This window comes from Pogoniulus pusillus, chromosome Z (genome assembly GCF_015220805.1).
Source record: "Pogoniulus pusillus isolate bPogPus1 chromosome Z, bPogPus1.pri, whole genome shotgun sequence".
In the NCBI taxonomy this organism is placed as follows: domain Eukaryota; kingdom Metazoa; phylum Chordata; class Aves; order Piciformes; family Lybiidae; genus Pogoniulus; species Pogoniulus pusillus.
This window is the reverse complement of record NC_087309.1, coordinates 178,798-195,755: the sequence shown is the minus strand read 5'-3', so window position 1 is coordinate 195,755 and position 16,958 is coordinate 178,798. Positions and strand designations below refer to the sequence as shown.

The 16,958-nt window shown below is 43.0% G+C and overlaps 1 protein-coding gene across 2 annotated transcripts in view; it reads right to left on the bottom strand.

Annotated features, from left to right (window-relative positions):
* PLPP1 (phospholipid phosphatase 1) overlaps positions 1 to 16,958 on the bottom strand; it is a 74,171-nt gene that overhangs the window by 12,192 nt on the left and 45,021 nt on the right. For both annotated transcript variants that reach the window (XM_064140711.1, XM_064140710.1), the window contains exons 3-4: positions 15,349 to 15,629; positions 2,978 to 3,035 (exon numbers count right to left, since the gene is read on the bottom strand). In XM_064140711.1, coding sequence (XP_063996781.1) covers positions 2,978 to 3,035; positions 15,349 to 15,629 — 339 coding nt within the window. The remainder of the gene's footprint in view (positions 1 to 2,977; positions 3,036 to 15,348; positions 15,630 to 16,958) is intronic.

The window sequence follows — 16,958 nt, the reverse complement described above, 5'->3', positions numbered from 1 at the left end:
CCTTTACCAAAGAGCTCAAGGCTAAACCATGGCACTCAGTGCCACATCCAATCTTGCCTTGAACAGCTCCAGGGGTGGTGACTCCACCACCTCCCCGGGCAGCCCATTCCAGTGTCCAATGACTCTCTCAGGGAAGAACTTTCTCCTCACCTCCAGCCTAATTTTCCCCTGGTGCCGCCTGAGGCTGTGTCCTCTCGTTCTGGCGCTGGCCACCTGAGAGAAGAGAGCAACCTCCTCCTGGCCACAACCACCCTTCAGGTAGTTGTAGACAGCAATAAGGTCACCCCTGAGCCTCCTCCTCTCCAGGATAAACAATCCCAGCTCCCTCAGCCTCTCCTTGTAGGGCTTGTGCTCGAGGCCTCTCACCAGCCTCGTCGCCCTTCTCTGGACACGCTCAAGCATCTCAATGTCCCTCCTAAACTGGGGGGCCCAGAACTGAACACAGTACTCAAGGTGTGGTCTAACCAGTGCAGAGTACAGGGGCAGAATGACCTCCCTGCTCCTGCTGACCACACCATTCCTGATGCAGGCCAAGATGCCACTGGCTCTCTTGGCCACCTGGGCACACTGCTGGCTCATGTTCAGGCAGGTATCAATCAGCATCCCCAGATCCCTTTCTGTCTGGCTGCTCTCCAGCCACTCTGTCCCCAGCCTGTATCTCTGCATGGGGTTGTTGTGGCCAAAGTGCAGCACCCGGCACTTGGAGCTATTGAACGCCATCCCCTTGGACTCTGCCCATCTGTCCAGGCGCTCAAGGTCCCGCTGCAGAGCCCTTCTGCCTTCCAACTCAGTCACATCTGCCCCCAGCTTGGTGTTATCTGCAAACTTGCTGATGACTGGCTCCATGCCCTCATCCAGATCATCTGTGAAGATGTTAAAGAGGATGGGGCCCAGCACTGATCCCTGAGGGACACCACTAGTGACTGGCCGCCAGCTGGATGTGGCACCATTCACCACCACTCTCTGGGCTCAGCCCTCCAGCCAGTTCCTAATCCAGCACAGAGTGTTGCCATCCAAGCCGTGGGCTGACAGCTTAGCCAGCAGTCTGCTGTGAGGGACAGTGTCAAAGGCCTTGCTGAAGTCCAGATAGACTTCACAGGCCCCCCCCACATCCACCAAGCGGGTCACCTGATCATAGAAGGAGATCCGGTTGGAGAGGCAGGATCTGCCCTTCCTAAATCCATGTTGGCTGGACCTGAGCCCTTTGCCATCCCTCAGGTGCACAGTTATTGCCCCCATGATAACCTACTCCATCAGTTTCCCTGGCACTGAGGTCAGGCGGACAGGTCTGTAGTTCCTGGGTTCCTCCATCCGACCCTTCTTGTGGATGGGGATCATATTGGCCAGTTTCCAGTCTCCTGGGACCTCTCCAGTGAGCCAGGACTGCTGGAAAATGATGGAGAGTGGCTTGGCCAGCTCAGCTGCCAGCTCTCTCAGCACCCTAGGATGGATCCCATCTGGTCCCATGGACTTGTGGGTGCCCAGGTGGCTCAGCAGGTCCTGAACTAATTCTTCATGAATTTCCAGGGCAACACACCGCTCCCCGACCCCATCCCCCAGTTCAAGAGGCCACTTGCCTTGAACTCCTCCCTCCTTACTGTTGAAAACTGAGGCGAAGAAGGCATTCAGGACCTCAGCCTTTTCCTCGTCATCAGTTATAGTGTTCCCCTCCAGGTCCAGTAAGGAGTGGAGGCTCTTCTTGCCCTTCCTTTTAGCATTGAAAGATTTATAAAAGTGCTTTTTGTTATCTTTCACGGAAGTGGCCAGCCTAAGTTCTAGCTGGGCCTTAGCCTCTCTAATTTTTCTCCTGCATAATCTGACTACCTCCTGAAACCCATCAGGAGAAGCCTTCCCCTCCTTCCAAAGGTGATACACCCTCTTTTTCTCCCCTAAATTCCTTCAGGAGCTGTTTGCTCATCCAGGCTAGTCGCCTTCCCCGCCGGCTCGTCTTTCGGTACATGGAACTGCCAGTTCCTGTGCCTTCAAGAGCTCCTGTTTAAAGTAGGTCCAACCATCCTGGACCCCCTTGTCCTTAAGGACTGCTGTCCAGGGGACTTTGCAAATAAGTTTCTTAAGGAAATTGAAGTTTGCTCTCCAGAAATCCAAGGTGTGGGTTTTGTTATAGTTCCTCCCTATCTCCCTGCATATTGAAAACTCCACTATCTCATGATCACTGCACCCCAGGCAGCCTCCCACTGTCACATCTCCCACCAGCCCTTCTCTGTTGGAGAACAGCAGGTCAAGCTGAGCTTTATAACACATAATGTTAATCATGACAATTCATTATCAGGACTAGAGCTTGGTTTTGCAATTACATTAATAACAAGATGGCACAAAGTTGTTTAATATATTCTGTGTTAAAAATAAGCAGAAGAAGACCAACAAAATCAATCTTCCAGTGTGCCTTAGCTGACTTAGAACAATTTCAATTGAAATATGTTAAACTTCATTTGAAGCACTTGTGAATCAATGTTACCTTTCACAGAGATATATATAAAAGGCAGGAGAAAACTGAAAGGAATCTTAAAATTCAAGTTGATCTGTTGTTTTAACGTTATGGGCCCACCCACATTTGATCAGTGTTCAAGTTTAGGGAGGTTGTTTTTTAAAGAGGTTTTGCACGTTTCACTAAGTCAGACATATATTTTTATATGGCTTTCAATACTTTCAAAGTAACTAGATTTAAATAGCAGCCTATTTTCCAAACCCACTTGTTATCGTGTACATTTAAGACAAAGCACACAAGCCAATTACCACACTAAGTCTTTTTAGGCATATAGGACATAATTCTACATCTTGTCTGAATTTTGGTGATGTCGCCTTAAAACTCCTTCTGAAACATCTTCAATTACCTCAGACAAGGATCTTAACAAAAATCAGTGTTCCTTGTGCAAAGCAGCCAAGTAAATATTTCAGATTTTGTACTAGGTAAGTAGCAGAATTTTTGTTACCATTTAGATAGCAAGAGCATACTTACTGCTAGGAAGAGCATGCAGTACATGGAGAATGAAGAATGGCCAGAGTAAAACGACAGTCTAGAAGAGAAAAAAAAAAACAGACATATAATTTTTTTTTTGCAAAACTCATGTCTACAGTGATAATAATTATCTTGCAAATAACTACCCTACTCCACAATTAAGTTGATCTCCATATCAGCTGGTGAACTGTTAGCCCTTTGAGTAACATTTGAAGTGCAAGTAAATAGATGCTTAAAGCTAGAAATCAAATGTCCTTTTAACAGTATATCATTAGATTTTTTAAATTACTTATCAGATAGCCATAGTATGTGTACGAGAACAAATGCCAGCTGAAGTTGGTTAGCATTAAAAGGCAGCAGTTAACAACTCATATCTGCATGTTTACACCATAAATACATATATATGTACACAGACAAAAAACTTTGTTAAATGTACTGATGCATATAGACCTTGTTCATCTATCAGTGAAGGAAAGGGGGAAAGACAGAAAGACCTGTCATTAACCAGTCAAGTGTTAAAGATTCATAGACTTCCAATTTGGATGGGAACTCAAGGATCATTTAGCAGAGCCTTGCAGTTCAAATGAGATGGGTAAGCATCCTGTCAAGCTGAGCCTGGAAGCTGTCTAATATTCATAGAATCATAGAATCAACCAGGTTGCAAGAGACCTCCAAGATCATCCAGTCTAACCTAGCACCCAGCCCTAGCCAGTCAACTACACCATGGCACTAAGTGCCTCATCCAGTCTTTTCTTGAACACGTCCAGGGACGGTGCCTCCACCACCTCCCTTGGGCAGCCCATTCCAATGGCAAATCACTCTCTCTGTGAAGAACTTCCTCCTAACATCCAGCCTATACTTTCCCCAGCACAACTTGAGACTGTGTCCCCTTGTTCTGTTGCTGGTTGCCTGGGAGAAGAGACCAACCCCCACCTGGCTACAATGTCCCTTCAGGTAGTTGTAGACAGCAATGAGGTCACCCCTGAGCCTCCTCCTCTCCAGGCTAAACAACCCCAGCTCCCTCAGCCTCTCCTCATAGGGTTTGTATTCCTGGCCCCTCACCAGCTTTGTCGCCCTTCTCTGTACACGTTCCAGCACCTCAACATCTCTCTTGAATTGAGAGGCCCAGGACTGGACACAGTACTCAAGGTGTGGCCTGACCAATGTTGAGTACAGGGGAAAAAACAACTTGAGGAATTCACCACCTGCCCTGGGAGTTTATTCCAATGTCTTACATTTTGAATGATGAATTTTTTTCTGGCATCCAATCCAAATCTCCCCAGTAGCAACTTGTAGCCATTACCCTTTGTCTTTACCATGGGACTCTGTAAAAAGAGAGACTTCCTCCTCGTGATACCCACACTTTATGTACTTGTACATGGTTGCGGTCTCCCCTAAACCTTCTCTTCTCAAGGAGAACCCAGTTCTCTCAGCCTTCCTTCATATGACAAGTCTTCCAGTCCTCTGGTCATTCTTCTGACCCTTCTCTGGATCTCCTCCAGCCTGTCTGCATCCTTCTTGTACAGAGGGGACCAAAACTGGACACAGTACTCAAGGTATGGCCTGACCAGTGCCAAGTAGAGAGGGAGAATGACATCTTTACCTCTGCTAGTGATACCTGCTTGATTAGCCAAATAATTTTTGGCATGTTGAACACAAGTTCCAAATTTTTATTTCTAATGTGTTGGAAAATGTTCGGTGGAGCGCTATGGGAAAATTACTCTTTGTTCACCAATATGGTTAGATGGTCAAATCCACTTTATTTCCATGATACAGTGACTTATATGCACTTCTAGCAATGGGCGTGCTCCACCAAGATTGGTTATAGTCAGAGGGTCCAGAGTTACATGTAAGGTGTGCATAGGTTAACTTATCACAACAATCTAAGGGTCAGCCTCCATCACCACCCACTCCAGCCCCTTTGGTTATCTAGTCTCTGCCCACTGCAGCTGTGTGTGGGGTGCTCAGCTGTTTACAGCTCGATTTCCTGGGCTACCAGGGCTCCAAGGACGTTCCCAGCACGGGTTGCTCATGTTTATCAATTCTTGTGTGCTGTGCTAACAAGAATTTCTCCAACACTAATGAACTTAAGTTCTAATGAAACAGGAAGACAAAAGTATTAATTAAAACTAAAGTATGCAATGCATGAAGTCTGCTTGGTCTTGTTTGGTTGACGGTTTTTTGTTTGAGTTTTTTGGTGGTTTGTTATCTTTTTTAACACAGTTACAGTCTTGAAAGCATAGACAGAAATGACACCACAAGAGTTTCAAAAGTCTAAGTTCAAAATGAAGTTATTCTGGCATCATTATGTAGCTACTAGGAACTCTTAGGAGTTATTTAACTGCACTGACCAACATAACCCCATTGCAAGCTGTGAAACAGTTCCAAAGAGAGTTGAAATATAATTTCTGGCAAATGATTAGTAAACATCACTACTTTGATAACTTCTTTCAACACAATTGCCAAACTCAAAACAGTTAACCCTTATATCCTAATGACCTCTTTGAAGATTACATTTTGAATTTGCAATGACACACTACTCAGAGCTTGCTTTGAATGCAAGTCAGCATGGGAAGGGAGCAAGGAACTGTTTTTTTCTTTAGACATTTGAGTGTAATATGAATCTCTACAGGACTGATACAATTATAATTAAGAACAACAGCTGTTTTTTCTGTTACCACAAATAGAACAAAATGACAGATAGGGGAATTTCAAGACTTCAACTATCCAAAAGTAAACTCAACTTCAGAGAACATGTTGCACATGCATACACATCTTTGCTAGCTGCACAAGTCCATGCCACACCCAAATGCCTCTAAGTAATCAGACTTAACAACATGGCCTAATATTTACTTCACATTTAAAGGTTTCACTTGTGTGTATGCATAATGAGCTGACAAACCCACCAGAAGGGACATCTTCTTGAATGTCCCTAGTCACTAGGTCTTCAGTGTTCCTCCAGAGCTAGAATTCTGAACTTTCAGGTCTCACTTCAACAACCATAATCTGTTAAAAAGCAGTTACTGGTGAAAATACATAGAAATCAGTGACTGCATTATTTTGACAGACCTGCACCGCTCAGCTGAAACACAGTAAGCATAAGACCCAATAAAAATGTGTAGTAAATTCAGCAAGTCTGAGCAGGGAGATTGAGAGTCCATTATCACACACCAAGGACTATTACATATGGTGGAGGGAAAACAAACAAACAAAAAAACCACACATAACACAAAATCTTCACTCCATATGTGATGGAGTTGAGTACTCTACAAGGAAGAAGCAGGGCAGTAAGCAAGACTGCAGCTCTGGACTTCAGGAGGGCTAGCTTTGTTCTCTTCAAAGACCTGCTTCATGGTGTCCCACAGACTAAAACTCTGGAAGGCAGAGAAGCCCAAGAGAACAGTCTAATATTGAAACGTTGCTTCCTCCCGGTTCAACATAGGTGCACTCCCTTGAGTTAAAAAAAAAAAAATCAAGTAGAGGAGAAAATACTTGCAGGGATGAGCAAGGAGCTGCTAAAAAAAAGTCATATGGAAGAAAGAAATCTATAGTACGTGGAAAAGGAATTGGCCACTTCAGAGAATTACTTGAATGTTTTCAGGGAATGTAAGAATAGAGCAATGCAGGCCAAAGCCCTCTTAGAATTAAACCAGGCAAAGGAAATGAAAGAGAACAAGAAAGGCTTCTTCATCAGTGGCAAAAGGAAGAATAGGGAAAATGTGGGCCTTCTGCTGAAAGAGGTGGGAGTCCTGGTGGCAGAAGATGTAGATAAGGCAGTTACTGAATGCCTCCTTTGCTTCAGTCTTTACTGCTAGAACTAGCCCTCAGGAATTCCAGACGCAGGAAGTAAAAAGTCTGATGGAAGGAAGACTGTCCACTGGTCAGTGACGATTGGGTTCAAGATCATCTGGACAAATTGAACATCCACAAATTACAGGCCCCAAGGGGATGCACCCACAAGTGCCGAAGGAATTGGCTGACGTTGTTGCTCAACCATTCTCTCTCATTTTTGACAGATCATGGAGACCAGGAGAGCTGCCCAAGGACTGGAGGAAAGCCAACATCACTCTGTTGTCAGAAAGGCAAAGAAGGAAGATCCAGGAATAGAATAGAATAGAATAGAATAGAATAGAATAGAATAGAATAGAATAGAATAGAATAGAATAGAATAGAATAGACCAGGTTGGAAGAGACCCCCAATATCATCCAGGCCAACCCAGAACCCAGCTCTATCCAGTCAACGAGACCTTGGCACTAAGTACCTCATCCAGTCTTTTCTTGAACACCTCCAGGGATGGTGACTCCACCACCTCCCTTGGGCAGCCCATTCCAATGGCAAATCACTCTCTCTCTGTGAAGAACTTCCTCCTAACATCCAGCCTAGACCTCTCCCAGCACAGCTTGAGACTGTGTCCACTTGTTCTGTTGCTGGTTGCCTGGCAGGAGAGACCAACCCCCACCTGGATACAACCTCCTGAAGGTAGTTGTAGACAGCAATGAGGTCACCCCTGAGCCTCCGCTTCTCCAGGCTAAACAACCCCAGCTCCCTCAACCTCTCCTCATAGGCATTGTGTTCCAGACCCCTCACCAACTTTGTCGCCATTCTCTGGACATGTTCCAGCACCTCAACATCTCTCTTGAATTGAGGAGCCCAGGACTGGACACAGTACTCAAGGTGTGGCCTGACCAATGTTGAGTACAGGGGAAGAATAACCTCCCTCATCCTACTGGCCACACTGTTCCTGATGCAGGCCAGGATGCCATTGGCTCTCTTGGCCACCTGGGCACACTGCTGGCTCATCTTCAGGCTACTATCCACCAGTACCCCCAGGTCCCTTTCTTCCTGGCTGCTCTCCAACCACTCTGTCCCCAGCCTGTAGCACTGCTTGGGGTTGTTGTGGCCAAAGTGCAGAACCCTGCACTTAGCCTTCTTCAATCTTATCCCACAGGCCCCTGCCCACCTATCCAGCCTGTCCAGGTCCCTCTGCAGGGCTCTGCTACCTTCCAACAGATCAACACCTGCTCCTAGCTTGGTGTCATCTGCAAACTTACTGATGCCAGACTCAATCCCCTCGTCCAGATCATCAATAAAGATATCGAACAGGACTGGGCCCAGCACTGATCCTTGGGGAACACCACTAGTGACTGGCTGCCAACTGGTCAGCCTCACCTCCATCCCTGGAGAGGTGATGAAGCAGTTAATTCTGAAGGTCAGCTCTAAGCACACAGAAGAAAGGAAGATTACCAGGAGCAGCGAGCATGGATTTACCAAAGGAAAATCATGTCTGACTAATCTGACAGCCTTCTGTGATGCTGTGACTGAATGGGTGGATACAGGGAGAGCAGTGGAAGTTGTCTACCTTGACTTTAGCAAGGGTTTTGACATTGCTTCCCATAACATTGTAGGCAAGCTCAGGAACTCTGAGTTAGAAGTGCAGACAATAGGACAGATTGTGAACTCACTAATAACAGATGTCAGAGGATTGTGATCACTGGCAGAGCCCAGTTAGAGACCTGTAACTAGTGCCGTTGCCCAAAGAGTCAGTACTGGGTCGCCTCCAAATCTGCATCTTAAATGACAGCTCAGTGAGTAAGCTTCAGTGTAAAAGTTACTGAATGCAAGGGTTTAGGAAATTAAAGCACACATACTGACCCTTCTCATTTTAACTGACCATAAGGCATTCCTGGAGAAGAATAAAAAGTCCTTAGAAAAGCTCAGCAAGTAGAAAATTTACATCTGGAGACAAAGATTTAAGTCTTGGCCAAGGCTGAAAAATACAGAAGAATTTCTATGTCTTTCCTTCAGGCTTTCAAGTAATTTTTGTTCACAAAGAGGAGTAGGGGACTATGCCATTAGACTTGGCATCTCCAACACTCTGGTACAGATCAAATTTTCTAAAGACTAGAAGCACAGGAACTCAGACACCTTATATCTAGGCAGGCTTCTGCTGCCTTAAAAAGTGATGGAAGGGCAACATAGCAAGGTGTAAGCAATTCAAGAGGTTTCTTTTTTTTGACATTGCTGTTAGACAGGCCTAACAGGAAAAGTTGGACATGTAGCAATAGCCTTGGTTGCAGTTACCATGAGATGGTATGATTCAGGGATAATATCCCTAGGGCCCAAAGACATTTAAATCCCTTGTGGAAGAAAACAAGCAGGAATAACAAGAGGCCATCTTGATTCAGTGAGCGATATCTGACTAAGTTTAGGAATGAAAAAAAATCCCCAGAGTTAGAAGTGGACTGTCTATTACTGAAGCATCACCTAAGCATGCAGATACCCATTCACAAGAAGGGTCGTAAGGAGGAGCCAGAAAACTACAGACCTGTGAGCCTGACCTCAGTGCCAGGCAAGGGCATGGAACAGGTCATCTTGGGTGCCATCACAAAGCACCTAGAGGATAGCCAAGGGATCAGGCCCAGCCAGCATGGGTTTAGGAAGGGCAGGTCCTGCCTCACCAACCCGATCTCCTTTTATGATCAGGTTACCTGCCTGGTGAATGTGGGGAAGGCTGTGGATGTAGTCTACCTGGACTGCAGCAAAGCCTTTGACACTGTCTGCCACAAGAAGCTCCTAGTCAAGCTGGCAGCTCATGGTTTGGACAGATTCACTCTGTGCTGGATCAAGAACTAGAAAATTTAAGAAAGTATGATTTAAAGTTTTGATGTTGTAGGGAGGTATCATTTGCACCAGTAGTAAGTACAACTTATCTATTTCCACCCTAATATATTATTGTTCCTGTTAAGTTATTCAGTAGGCACTGAATAATATGGCTTACTTCATCCTACAACATTTAATCATAATATGTTGTGGATAAAATGGAAGTTTAAATAGTATCATATTGAGTATAGCTGACCTTTAAGGTGAGGCTTTAATGTGTGGTGTTGACAAGTTTGTAACACTATGTAAGTGACAGCATAATACTAAATTAAGGTTCTGAATATAATGTAAGCCATATATAGCAGCTGCCAGATTGTTCGAGAACTAAGGCTTACTCTCAGACAAATCTTATTTTGTGTACACAACTCTTTGATAGCAGAGGCTTGGTTCGTAGTGGATCTTATTGCTATTTTGGGGGAGTTTTTGTTAAGATATGGGTGGGGTTTTCTTGTTGGGGAGGGCTGGGGGTTCTTTCTTTCCAAATTTTCACCTGCTTGTGTGAAGAATGTTATCAAACTGGAGAGAAAAGCCTATCACCCTTACACCAGGACAACATCCTCAAAAATGCAAACCTTTAAGTCATATTTACTGTCTTAGAGAATAAAAAATATCCATGCCTTGCTTAAAAAGACACTCCCAACTATTCAGACATAATTAAGACTGACCTTTTCTGTCATTTCTGAGCATTCAAGACTTATCCCACGATTTATGTAGCAGAGAAAAATAGTTCTTCACATTCCACACTGTTACTCTTCTAAACACTCAAACTTCATTGTTTACATACATATTTCAGACAGACCACCACCAATTACAGCAAAGTACATTCACCAGATCAACAGCAAAATATTAATTCACAGGTCCTGCTGCTAAACATCTGCAGTTTCTGTCAATGTTTTTAGATGCAAGAAGGCTAATAAACACGTTTCTACAAATCTGCCATGGAGTGGCGAGAGCAGATAGATTTGGGAAGTATGCCTTAGAATCATAGAATCAACCAGGTTGGAAGAGACCTCCAAGATTGTCCAGTCCAACCCATCACCCAGCCCTATCCAGTCACCAAGACCATGGCACTAAGTGCCTCATCCAGTCTCTTCTTGAACACTTTCAGGGACGGTGACTTCACCACCTTCCTGGGCAGCCCATTCCAATGGCAAATCACTCTCTCTGGAAAGAACTTCCTCCTAACATCCAGCCTATACCTCCCCAAGCACAACTTGAGACTGTGTCTCTGGAGTGTGTCTTTGGCTACCTATAAGGAAAGGTTCTCAACTGTCCTTTCAGTGTCCTCTCTGCCCACTTCTCTATGGAATTTCAGTATCTTGTCAACTCACTGAAATCCAGGTAAAGGTAAGCAGTAGCAAGCCAAAAGAGCAACTGAACAAGAATGGAGCTGTAAAAAGCTGAAGAGACCAGATACTAGTAAAGACTGCTCATTCACACCCCTGCTTGGTCAGAATTACACCTACCTATTTTACTGAGCCCTAATTTGCTGATTTGAAAAATAAAACAGCTGTTTAGCAAGTCATTATCTTTACTGGTGCTAAAGAAAGCACCTTAAAGGCAATCCAGTAGTGCTATAGACTGGTGTTCTGGAATTGACATGACTAACATCTACCATCTGTGACAGGAGGATCCCTCAGCTTTGATCTCCATTCATAGACAGTTAAAAATTGTCCTTGCATATCAAATTTACATTCCTAAAACATTAAAGAAAGTACACTATAGTGCAACAACAGTTTAGAAATATGCATCTTAGACAATATATGATTTGTGCTTTAAAGAGAATGTCGCAGTTTTGATACCCAAAAGAAAATAACCTTCACAGGTCAGAAACATTTACTACTCAGTATTTATTTAAACAGAATATTACAAAGTCCTACACAAAACTAGTTGGCATCAAACCTAGCCACACCTCTGTAAGAGCTTGAGAATGCAGTTCTGTGTAAGTCATTCATACTCAGAAAACTACCACATAGGTCATGCAAAGCTTCTCTGTCCAGCTTAGATGCCAAAGACTGCATTAAAAAAGAGTTGACTTACAAAAGGACACAGAATAAAGTAGTTTCTAATGCTTGTACTTATGCTGGCAATTTTTAATATAACTAGTGGTTTCCATACATAATTCAGAGATATGCAAATGCTATACAAAAACTGTCAAGGAGAACCTAAGCTATTTTACACTGAATAGGACTGTTTTCATCATGCCACAGAGCAAACAAGACACTTAAGTCAACACAAATTAGCTTATCAAACCCAAGTTCTAAATTAAATTTTAATAGAACTACTGCAAACACACAGGCACTTTGTTCGTTTGGACAACCAAGCCAAAGTCCATTAGTTTATATTCAAGACAAAGGTTACATGTATTTTAATGCTAATGTTGCTGGTGAATAAAGATTATTACCTTTTCTCCACGTCCTCAAGTTACAACACAGGAGACATATGCAAAACATTGCAAACCTACGATTTCAGTAAAGCAGTACTGGAACAAAATACCCAGCAATGCTTGGCAAAAATACCCAGCCTCTAGTCACAACTGGAAGTTTGTTCAAATGGCTTTTTGAACCCACTTATAAACTTACATATTCCATCAGTGCAAAGAGTTCCACAACTCACTTCATCTTTTTAATCTTCATGGAAGAATTAATTGAACTAAGAAACTATCTTAAATGTTTCACCTTCCAGTTTAACTATTAGGAGGACTGCTGATTACTTAACTTTTGTACCACTTCTAAGGTATCTGCTAGAAGACTTCCACCTTCCACCTGTCTCTTCAACACGCTCACACTATTTCAGACAGAGATACTCAGGAATGCTGCATATGGAAACTATTGATAAGATTATTATGAGAAGGAATGACAGAACAAAAAAGATCACAATATAGAATCACAGAATCAGTTAGGGTTGGAAGGGACCACAAGGATCATCTAGTTCCAACCCCTCTGCCATGGCCAGGGACATCCTACCCTCGATCAGGCTGGACAGAGCCCCATCCAGCCTGGCCTTAAACACCTTCAGGGACAGGGCCTCAACCACCTCCCCGGGCAATTAAGAAATAGTAAACAAATTAGTACTTTATTTCTCTTTTTGACTGTATAACCAAGTGCAAATATCTACAAATACTCAAAACCAACCTTAAGTTCTATTCCTACACAGGAATAGTTCATTTCAGATTATTATATGCAAGACTTCATTCTTAGTATTTCTACCTGCATATTTCTTTTATGCAAATGAGAGTAAATGGCAATGTTTGCAGTTAATAACTTTGTCCAACTGATCCAGAAATTCACCTCTGGATTACAGTTTTAGAGTTTACTCACCTTCTCCAATTTACTGTAAAACTGACTGCCAACTCCTTCCTCTCTGTGGCCTATCCACCTGTACAGGACAATGTCGTACTTAAAGCTACACTTCATTTGACTACTCTCTAACACTAAGTTATTTTTGTTTACAGCTTCCTGTGCATATAAAATGGTTTGCTTATTGTAAGGGCACCTCAGGTGATCTCACATTGAAGTCATCACTCGAAGGTGAGCTTTGACCAAAAAAGAGAGCCTTATTGCATTTTGTTCTTTGGAGCAATAGGGAGAACAGAAATAACAGGCACAAAACAGTACCTGTGAGTACAAATCTAATGGCTCATCAGCTAACAGATCAGCTCCTAGACAAGCTGGCAGCTCATGGCTTGGACAGATTCACTCTGTGCTGGGTCAAGAACTGGCTGGATGGCAGAGCCCAGAGAGTGGTGGTGAATGGTGCCACATCCAGTTGGCAGACAGTCACTAGTGGTGTTCCCCAAGGATCAGTGCTGGGCCCAGGCCTGTTCAATATCTTTATTGATGATCTGGACGAGGGGATTGAGTCCTGCATCAGTGAGTTTGCAGATGATACCAAGCTAGGAGCAGGTGTTGATCTGTTGGAAGGTAGGAGAGCCCTGCAGAGGGACCTAGACAGGCTGGATGGGTGGGCAGAGGCCAACGGGATGAGATTTAACAAGGCCAAGTGCAGGGTTCAGCACTTTGGCCACAACAACCCCAAGCAGCGCTACAGGCTGGGGACTGAGTGGCTGGGGAGCAGTCAGGAGGAAAGGGACCTGGGGGTACTGACAGATAGTAAGCTGAAGATGAGCCAGCAGTGTGCCCAGGTGGCCAAGAGAGCCAATGGCATCCTGGCCAGCATCAGGAACAGTGTGGCCAGTAGGACAAGGGAGGTTATTCTTCCCCTGTACTCAACACTGCTCAGGCCACACCTTGAGTACTGTGTCCAGTCCTGGGCTCCTCAATTCAAGAGAGATGTTGAGGAGCTGCAATGTGTCCAGAGAAGGGTAACAAAGCTGGTGAAAGGCCTGGAACACAAAGCCTATGAGGAGAGGCTGAGGGAGCTGGGGTTGTTTAACCTGGAGAAGAGGAGGCTCAGGGGTGACCTCATTGCTGTCTACAATTACCTGAAGGGACATTGTAGCCAAGTGGGGGGTGGCCTCTTCTCCCAGGCAACCAGCAATAGAACAAGGGGACACAGTCTCAAGTTGTGCAGGGGTAGGTATAGGCTGGATGTTAGGAGGAAGTTCTTCACAGAGAGAGTGATTGGCATTGGAATGGGCTGCCCAGGGAGATGGTGGAGGCGCCATCCCTAGAGGTGTTCAAGAAAAGACTGGATGAGGTACTTAGTGCCAAGGTCTAGTTGACTGGATAGGTCTGGGTGATAGGTTGGACTGGATGATCTTGGAGCTCTCTTCCAACCTGCTTGATTCTATGATTCTATGATAGACAAATCTTGCTTCAAACATGGAAGTCTGAGTTTTCCAAGCAGTGCTTGCACAGTAAAGAATGAAAGTGAAGTGGTCATTATGCCATTACCTCTCCATATTATTCTCATTGAATAAGTCTGTTTGCTTGAGGGTAAGCTAACTCTGGTTTTCAGCATCCCCCAAACCCAGAAAATTTTATTTCAAGACCATTTTAGTCATTTCAATCAACTCAGTTTTTCTCCTTTTCCTTCTTTACATTTGAGAAGTAATTTCAGACTTACGTAGAAGTTCAGCTGAGTAGTCAGAGCTATGCCCAAGATGAATTTTGACTCCATAGTTTCATGCTGGGAGCCATGCAACTTATTTTCACAAACCACCCATACAATTTTGTTTAAAGATTCATTCCATTTGAAAAACAGACATGTTCTTTTTCGCACTATAGTAGAATAATTAAAATAAGTACCACTTATAGGGAATAGAATAAAAAAACCAAACAAACACCAAAAAACCTCACACCACAATATAATATACAACAAAAACTGTATCTCTCCCCTTTTGTGTTATGTTATCATTGTGTCATCTTCTAAACTCTGTGGAGTTAAATTTCTAGCCATTACTTCTGCTAACTCACCACACTAAAATGTGCAGAGCTGACAAGATAACAAGAAAACATTATGTGAAGGCAGATTTCAAATACCACTCCCCACCAGGATGTGCAAAATTTAGAAACATAAGCAGAAGCCCAGTCCAAACTGCATGTGTCTCACATTTTGTTTTTTTTAAAAAATTGCATGCATTATCAAACAAGTTTTCAGAAATTAGACAAAAAACTGGACATGTCTCAAAGTTCCAAATTCATCACAAGAAATTTATCATAGAAAACACACACACACAAACAAAAAGAAGAAGCAACAATACCAAACTCATTGGCTCAAGTTAAGAAGCAAGTTAGTCATAACTCACCTTCCCTCATTGATTTTTGCTTTGTCTCCTTGACAAGAGAAGTTCTCAATGTAACCTAGGCTGCAGTTGATTCGTGCCCAGTCAGGCTGGCATACGGCAAGGAAGTGAGGACGTAGTCTACCTATGGAGTACTTGGCAATGTCCGTCAATGACTGGCTAGCAGCTGCTCCAAAAATGAAGGTCCCAATGGCTTTGTAAATAGTGGCTATGTAGCTATTTCTGACAAATGAATTTGAGTGTAAATGATTATAAAAGACAGAGAGTGTCTCTCCTAGGATTATCTGAAAGAGAAATAAGGATGACTATTAAAAGAAAGATAATAAAGAAAGATATTACTTTGTTGTTAAGACATGCAAGTTCAGAAATTTTTCATAAATATTAAGCTGCAAAATTCAATTTTCCAAGAGTCAGCAGTAACCATGCCCAAATGTTAAACCTTCATGTAGAAGACAAAAAGCCTTTTACACTTTACTTTGCTTCATGTTGAACTTTACAGATTTTCATAAAATTTATTAAAAACAACACCTTCTCTGAGTAACATTTATCAGTATTACTAGGTATGGCTGTAACTAGAAATGTTTTCTGTAGTATAACATCTTATTATACATCAAGTGTTCTTTAGCTGTGCAAATTGTTTTTTATTTTGTCATAAAGTTGTTCTTAGGGGTTTTGTGACAGACTATTTTGAAGGCCAGTAAGACATTTTCCATTCCTCAGGGAAGTTAAATCCTTAGAGGGTAAAACACTACCAATTCCAGTAGGTAAATATAGGCATTAGTGAGGTATTTCCAAGAGTTTCCCTGCATGTCTCAGGTATATTCTTGAAGTGTTGAGAGGCAAGCATATTTAATCTTTTGCAGAAACTAAGTTTTTCCTTAAAACAAGTACAAAACTTCATCCCAGACAGGTTGTACATTGAACCAGACAGTCCCATCTTGTACAGAAGGGCTAAAGTCCCAGTGATGATCAGGTGGGGTAAGACTGTATGTATATATGTAAAGTGATCTTTAAAAATCTTGATGTCTTGAGGCTGACAAGTCAAAGATCCCAGCAAAGCAGAGCATTGGTGAATGAAGCTGCTATTACACACTGACACCTGGGCAAAGCCACTGTCAGTGGCTTTGTACACAATAAAGGCAAATAGACTAATACTTCAGATGCTTAACACCAAAGTTTTACACCTTGCACCATACCAAAACATGGATTGAAGCAGAGAAACACAAGAGCAAATTAAAGCTGAAACATTTTCAGTAAAGCAGATGTTGGTGAGACCATATACAGAAATCTTCCTATCAATCAAAGAATATCACTGCAAATGGAGGAAAGTTACTTATCTTGTTTGAGGTTACAAAAAATTAGATTATGTCAGTGCAGCTATCTGACTGCACAGAAGTATCAAAGAGTACTCACCTTTAATAACCTGACAACACTGGACAACAACATTTGCTTTTATCATCTGACCTCAAGGTAATTTGGCCAGAAAGCCTGATTTCTCAACTAAAATATGGTCCCTGATGTTACAAAGGTACTTTGTTAGTTAAATGTTTATACACTTTCATCAGGAGATTGGATAAGTTCAAAGGAAATGCATACATAAAAAAATTCCTATA